Source organism: Hevea brasiliensis, chromosome 13, assembly GCF_030052815.1.
Source record: "Hevea brasiliensis isolate MT/VB/25A 57/8 chromosome 13, ASM3005281v1, whole genome shotgun sequence".
NCBI classification, from domain to species: Eukaryota; Viridiplantae; Streptophyta; class Magnoliopsida; order Malpighiales; family Euphorbiaceae; genus Hevea; species Hevea brasiliensis.
This window is the reverse complement of record NC_079505.1, coordinates 68,906,822-68,914,549: the sequence shown is the minus strand read 5'-3', so window position 1 is coordinate 68,914,549 and position 7,728 is coordinate 68,906,822. Positions and strand designations below refer to the sequence as shown.

Below are 7,728 nucleotides of genomic sequence, written 5' to 3'. Positions count from 1 at the left end.
TCCATATGAATGCAATAGATGACACTTCATTTTGAAATCTCATAAATAGTTGTGAATGATATGATAAAAGAGAATATGATATGGAAATATGTGAGATGACTATGAATATGTTAATAGGTGATAGTGGAAACCGTCAGATGCTAATAAAACAGAGGAGGATCTGTCCGGGTTTCCACAGAAATAAGATATAAAAAAAAAAATTTCTACACATAAATTACCTGATTTGAATGACATTAAAATTTACAATATACATGACAAGACAAGATAGGGTGCTCCAGCACCGAATGTGGCACTTCTTGCTCGGCTATACAATAGACGGGTAAGGGGCGTCACACTTTGATTTAGAATATTTAGCAAATTCTCACTGTAAAATTGCCTAATGGAATAGTGAACTCTAGCACCCAAAACTGAAATTTTTGATTTATTTCCTATTGGTTTGAAGTATTTATTGGCAATCAATGCCAACACTTTTGCGAACCAAAATGTGGTAATTTCATGTGGTTAGAACTCATGTAACTATTATGTATGAAAAAGTCAATATTTTGAATAAATAGTATGTGAATAGTAACCCCAAAGACATAAAAAATAATAATAGAAATTAATACATTGCATAAATGAATGGTATATGAGAAACAAGAAGAATGTTTTGAGTATAATGGTTTATGAAAATCATTGTTGTGAATTGTGATCAAAATGAAGGATAAAATGAATGTATAAATTATAAGAAATGCATAAATTATATATAATTGTGATTCAAAAAATTTATATTCCCACTGGAAACAGAATTAAGTGATATAAATTGTAATTAAAAATTATAACGAATTAATGATATACTAATACATATTAACACTTAATGATACTTATGAACCCTTAATGGTACTATGTGTCTATGTATTGCCTAGATACGTGTGTCAGATTGGATAGATTGGCCTGCCAATAGGGTATTATTTTAGCAGTACTGCATAAGGCTTTATGCCTGTATTCATGGCTTTATGCCCGCACTCACAGTAGATTGGTCTGCCAATAGGGTATTATTTTAGCAGTACTGCGTAAGGCTTTATGCCTGTATTCATGGCTTTATGCCCGCACTCATGGCTTTTATGCCCGATTACTTGTTATCATGAATTTTAGCCATACTGATATATTATTATGGCTTTTAGCTATACTGATTGCATACGTGGTTGACGTTCCGTATTTCACGTCCCATGGTATGACGGCCCGAGGCACCGCAGTGTCCAGTGCCAATGACTCACTTATCCAGTTTAGTCAGTCTGTCATAGGTTACTTAGGCAGTGAAATTTATTGAAATAAGTTAAGAATATTAGCAATTAAAAATATAAGAAATTAAATAAATGAGTAAGACGACCTAAAATAAATTAGAATAGTTATTTAGTAGAAAGAATTGAAATGAACTGAACCGATATTAAGATTTACTTATTATGAAATAAGCTGAGAATTTTAATTATTATGAAATAATTTGTGATAACTTAGAAAGTATTGAATGAAATGATAAAAAGATTTGTAATAGCGATATAACTTAAATGAGCATTACAAATGTAAATTTTTTTATAATAATATAAAGTTAAGAATAATAATATTTTTAGAATTTTCGGGGATTGTATATTACTACTGTGACTTTAGGAATAAATTGCTTCTTAAGAGAAATAAATTAGAATGAAAGATAGTTAATACTAGAAGTATTATATTAAATTAGATTAAATTTCAGTGTATCCAAAGTATAATCCATTTCTTTCTTTATTTGTGTGTGTGTATATATATATATTTATATTTATATTTATATTATTGCACCACTAAGCAGAAATGTTTAGCGCGATAGATTTGTTTCCTTCGCGCAGGTATTGAAGATAAAGCCTAGGGGATATTAGACTGTGATTTTTGGAGTTCGAATCTACAGAAGTGTCAGAAGTGCTCAAGGTTGTCACCTCCTCAGCAATGTATATAGATAAGGCTCACATTAGTCATATTATATAATTTGTGCATTATAATTATTTATTATGTTGTAATGAAAATTAGGAAATTGTATGTAATATGCACCTGATGTAAATTATGAATTTATGCAATTAGTTTACAAATTATGTAAACTAATAAAAATGAGAATTTTAATATATGTAATAAGCATGAATAAATTTGTACAAATGAGTATAAATTTGAATTACATAATGATTTTTGAAATGATGATATGAGTATAGATGAATTATTGTATAGAAAATATTGTTGAGATTTTTAAACAGGTAAATAGTAAAATACGCCAAACGATAATAAAATAGGAAAAACTCCACTGATTTCTCCTTAGATAAATAATTGATATTAAAATATAACGAGAATAAAATTATTAAAGTAATAAAGTAAGATAAGATAGGGTGCTCCAACGTCGAATGTGATATATCTTGCTTGACTACACTATAGTCGGGTGAGGGGTGTCACAATATACACGTCTATAAATTTAATTTACTAATCATTAGCACATTTTCAATTTTCATTTACTATATATGCAACTATAAATCACCAGTCCACAAATAAATATAATATTTTATTAATTTATAAATTATTATTTATGCACATTTTCAGCGGAATCTAAAATCATTATCATGAATAAATCATTCTCCGGGTAATCCATGCCATTGATGACACACCCAATGCCACGCAAAGACCGACAAGCCATTTCATGCACTACTACAAAATCTAGGCCGATTCGACGACTTGATTTGGTGACTAGTGATCTGATATAAATTGGGTCCGTTCTCTTATTGAGCTGGACAAGTAGTTGATTCAGGAAAAATCGAAAGGTTTGATAGTTGAACCGATAACCCAATGACTCGTTAATCAGACCTAAATTGAAAATTTTAAAAAATAATAATATTAATGTTTTAATATTCAAAAATTTAAATTTATATTCAATTAATAAAATGTTTTTTAGTTATTATGTTTTTATTTATACTAATTAAAAAAAATTTATGAAATGATATATTTATTTTTTATTTTTAATATATAATAATATTTAATTAATTTTTTAATAACTAATTGCTAGAATCGTTAACTTCCTGATTGAATCAATGACTCATTGACTTATCTACCCGATTCTTCAGCAAGTTCCCGTCGGAGTTTAATAAACCATGATTTCATGCTTTCAAGTTAGCTTGTGGGTATCTTATTTTATGCCTATCCATCCACTATTTCCTTTATTCATCATAGCAACAGCTAATTCACAATAATCACAATTGGCTTTTCCAAATTTTATTAATTTTTAATCCTTTATGTTATTCAATTATTACTTTCTATCTCCTTTCTAATATACAAAAGCAACAATAATGTAATAATTAATATGCTTAATATTCTAGTTTATTTTCCTAATAATACAACTAAGCGAGAATAATTGATAATATATGCTCATTGTAATTCAATGATTGTGATGTTATTCGTAGATTTTTCTTGCGAATATGAACTTATAAGATAAGAGAGAATATATGCTCATTGTAATTCAATGATTGTGATGTTGTTCGTTGATTTTTCTTGTGAATATGAACTTGTAAGATAAGAGAGAACATGACAGATTAATTTGAGCAATTCCCTCTAATGCTTCAATATGGTACTGAGTTGTTTGTTTAGATGTGCAATCAATAAGCAAAAAGACAAATCTAATTTCTTTATTTGTTGGTGGAAGCATTTCATGATGGTATAAATTAAATGCAGTAAATGATTATGGAGCTCTTGGCACATGCTTTTATGTTCAGCAATGCATGGCTTTTTCTTTTGGTGTTCTTGTTTAAATAACAAGGATGTTTTAATTAGCCGATGAGAAATGAATGAATAATTAATTATCAGCTAACCATTTGAATGGAGAGATTGGGATGCAAAAGGGACCACATTAAAGAGCTTATGATTCGGTATCTATTTGCAATTCTAAAATAATAATCATGGGGCATTTGCATTTTCACTGGAAGTTTTGGTGAATTTCACTTGAAATGTGACAAACATTAACCCACAATCTTAAATACAATGCCCAGAAAATTTCATCAAATTACACAACAAAACAAGATCTTGCTCGCAGAGTCACCCCCAATAAACAGGAATTTTCCTGCGAATTTGACCTTGGGTCACCATCACTTGACACTCCAATGTATCTGTAATATCTGGTTGTCTATGGTTTACCCTTGAGGCAAAAATGAGGGGGTCAGCTAGCACCAGGATAAATTAACTACCAATTGATATTGAAATTTGTCACCAAGAGTCCTTCTGAGTGCTAGCACTTGACCATATCGAGCTGATCAACATAAGGATTGGGCCCATGCCTTCCTATGCAAGCCAATAACCAACACGACCCAGCAAAGCTTGGAAGAAAGCTTAGCACCAGCTGCATTTTACTTTATGCTGTTTGATTAAAACTAGTAGGACAATTAGCATAAATTATGTATATGAAGAATTTGGGTGGCAAAAATATTTTTCATCTGTAATGTTCATGAACAGATTGCACACATTTCTATGTCAGTAAGGATATAGGATACCTTCAGCATTTTAAGCGCTCAATGAAAGAATCTCTTACGACATCGAGCAGATCCAAGTTCCTCGTACTCAGACTTGGTGACACACATTGCTTCAAAATCAGGACTCGATGCCAAAAGTGATCCACCTCGCCACACACCTAGTATGGGACTGGACAAGCACCACAAGATTTTACTAAATAGGAAACAGTGGCACTTAAAAAAGGCAAATTAATACTTTCCAAGAGTGAAGAGTTTACTCTTCTTGCGTGGTTATCTTCACTTGATACTCATCAGGGACAAGAGGCCGGAGCTCCATTTCACTGCAATTTCCTCCAAAGACATGAATAGAAGTCCACAAATCAAAAATAAGATTTATAGTACACAAGAAAACAGGAAAGGAATATGGGCTTACAGTCTCTCAGAAAATCGAGGAAATAATGTGCTTCCACCAGTCAATATAATGCTGTGCAAGCACAAGATTTAAACAGCCATCAACTGCTATTAGAAAATAAAATTTGAAAGTTTGTTTCCAATGCTTAATACTGCAAGTCTTTGTAAAATCACCTCTCATAGAGTACAGGATGAAGAACAGGATGGCAGGAATTGACTGCTCGAACTATGCACTCTGCTAGTCCAGCCTGGTTCATCCCTGAAATAGGGGTTCAGATTAGCACCTTTGAGCTCAGTTCCAAAACAACTTGACAAACATTCAGAAAGCTCTTAATTTCAATATGGTCTGTCAAATTAAATTTGTTCTGTAAAGATCACTCAAGTTCAATTCTGTTTCAATAAGATCATTGTTGCCAGATTTGAATGAGATTCAACCTGATTTTGGACACGACAGAAAGAAAGAAACCCTTACGGCCAACTTTGAATGTACAGCTAGATTTTAAAAAAAAAATGTTGATTTGGCTGCCCAACTAGAGAAGTGGCTGAATTATCCATTGAAATTAAATAATAGTGATATTATTAAACACAGAGTACAGTTGAATGATTTGTGTGTGACGAATTAAAGTCAAGTAATTCTCTTGAAATATAATGAAATGCTTAGTGACCATGGATAAAATTAAACTTCCAATACTCTCCTCTTTCTCCCTGATTTGGTCATTGTTGACTTGTTTTAGCAACAAGTTTTCAAATCCAAGAAGCGTTTAGCAGTCCAAGTTAAAAAAAAAAAAACCTTGTTCCTAGATTGAACTGAAAATATAAAAGTGTATAGTATAGTACAAACCCAAATCTGCAGGGTGGAAGATCATTTCTGGAACAAGGAACCGTTCATTTGTCAACTCAAACTCCTGCACAGATAGTAAAAATTAAAGAGACAGTAGAATTAAGCTGAATACATGCTTCCAAAGACAGCAAGCTCACATTTTTCGTTAAATCAATTCTCCTTCTGTCCTCCAGCTTCTCTGAAAGTTCAGGTCGATCTATACCCTTTATTGTTTCTAAAGATGGAGAATCCGCACCAGTCATAGTGAGGTATCTCTTTGCTTCATCTGGGTCCTTCACAAAACCCTTAGTGTGGGTGATGCCATCAGGAAGAACATAAACACAGCGCAAGACATTGTCCTTCCCACGTTTTCTATAAAAGGTTGCAAGTTTATACGGGGCAAGATAAGAATTTGATCAAAACATAATAGACATCATTGCCAGGGACAACATTCCTAAAATCCATAACAAACAATTGAGAATTGAATGCAAAAAAAGTCTGAACAGAGCAACCGTAGGTAACTTCAAATTCACTCCCATAAAATGCAAATTAAATGACAACTTCTCAAAATCCTATTCTGGAACAATTTGATATCCGATTCCCAAGTTCTACAACTGGTCTTCACGACACCTAACCAACATATTTTTGTCTTCTTTGTAGCCAACATACAAGAACCCACTAACCAGTAACAAACTAATTTCAAATTTATTACCTGGCAACCTGCAAATCGCGAGCAATATCAAGGGAAACAAAGCAAAGTTTCTCTTTCACATCATCCATAAGAAAGCTCTCGTCCATCACATTCACCGAGCGATAAGAAACCAACTCCTTCAAGTAATTGGTCAGCGCTTTACCACCCAAATCTATCCTCTTCACTCCGTAATTAAGCGTGAAGTTCTGGAAAACAGGAGCTGCATGAGTGAACGAGAACCCACAATCCACCACCAGACTGCACTGCGCTTTGGAGATTAACCCATCAGGCCTCTTACTCGCCTCGTAAAGATGAACAAGCTTGGGCGAGTCGGTGATGAAAAGGGACTTGAAACCAAAGTCCTCGAAGACAAGCTCGTCTGTAGCACGCTGGATTGATGGGAGAGTGAAGGGAGGTTCGGTCAAGAGAAGGGAGTAATTGGAGGGAGTGATGTGGAGAAGAGAGGTAAAGAGGTGACTCCAGATATCCCGCTGGAGGTCGGGGTTTATGAGGTAGCCGCGGTCAATTGGACGGCGAACAGCGGCGGAGGTTAGGTCTTCGGTTGAGGCAGAGGCTGTGGGAGATGGATGTAGGAATTTCTTGGAGGAGAGAGGACGGTAGAGGCAGTTGGGGATTACAGTGACAGGATCACGTTCGCCGCCGTGGCCGGCTTTTATAAAACCGCCGCCGTTGTCGAGGACGATGACGTTAGACATATCGGCAAATGGACTGAGATGGGAAGTGGAGTGAAAGTGTGGACAGTGGGACTTAGCGCCGTGCATTATTTGAGTTTTTGTTTATAAAAAAAAAATGAAAAATTATTTAATATTAAAATTATTATTTAAGAAATTAAGAATATAATATTTTATTATTAAAAAAATAATATATTATTAAATATAAACTTATTTAACTTAATCAGAAAATACATACTCGTTTTATCAAAATTTAATTTTGAATATATTTAGCATTGACTTAAGGTATAAGGGAGTATTTAATTTTTTTTTAAATACTAAATTATATTTTTTAATGAGTATGCAGTTCACAATAAATATATGATATAAATTACATGATGTTAAAGTTACATCTAATATTTTAAAATTTCTAATTCAAAACTAATAATAATAATAATAATAATAATAATAATAATAGTAATAATTTAAACTAGCATAGTTCAGGCAAAATACTCTATTTGCTAATTTTTTATGAGCTCAATGTACAGTTTTTATTAAAAAATTAATTTACTTGATAAATATGTGACACTTTAAAATAATTTTTTATAATTTTTTTTTAAATTTAAATCTGAATTAAAATTAATTATATATATA

General features: G+C 32.5%; 1 protein-coding gene across 4 annotated transcripts; it reads right to left on the bottom strand.

Annotated features, from left to right (window-relative positions):
- Nucleotides 1-3,919: 3,919 nt before the first annotated feature.
- On the bottom strand, nucleotides 3,920-7,193 carry LOC110661238 (actin-related protein 6). Of its 4 annotated transcripts, none has more exons than XM_021819815.2 (8): nucleotides 6,425-7,193; nucleotides 5,871-6,084; nucleotides 5,734-5,797; nucleotides 5,067-5,151; nucleotides 4,915-4,965; nucleotides 4,760-4,822; nucleotides 4,524-4,671; nucleotides 3,920-4,403 (listed from the first exon to the last, which is right to left on the bottom strand). In XM_021819815.2, the coding sequence occupies exons 1-7, from the start codon at nucleotides 7,183-7,185 to the stop codon at nucleotides 4,542-4,544; spliced, it is 1,368 nt and encodes a 455-aa protein (XP_021675507.2). In that variant the 5' UTR covers nucleotides 7,186-7,193; the 3' UTR covers nucleotides 3,920-4,403; nucleotides 4,524-4,541. The 4 variants fall into 4 exon arrangements, with proteins under 4 accessions (XP_021675507.2, XP_021675508.2, XP_021675509.2 ...); XM_021819816.2 differs by having other exon boundaries at nucleotides 3,920-4,389; XM_021819817.2 differs by having other exon boundaries at nucleotides 3,920-4,372.
- Nucleotides 7,194-7,728: the final 535 nt, after the last annotated feature.

Bases quoted from the DNA above. Each gene is read 5' to 3' on its own strand.
- LOC110661238 (XM_021819814.2), bottom strand. From the start codon at position 7,185: ATGCACGGCGCTAAGTCCCACTGTCCACACTTTCACTCCACTTCCCAT. The intron at 4,823-4,914 runs GTAAGCCCATAT...AGGAAATTGCAG, and splicing joins CCTCGATTTTCTGAGAGACT to TGAAATGGAGCTCCGGCCTC. The intron at 4,672-4,759 runs GTAAACTCTTCA...GTGCTTGTCCAG, and splicing joins AAGATAACCACGCAAGAAGA to TCCCATACTAGGTGTGTGGC.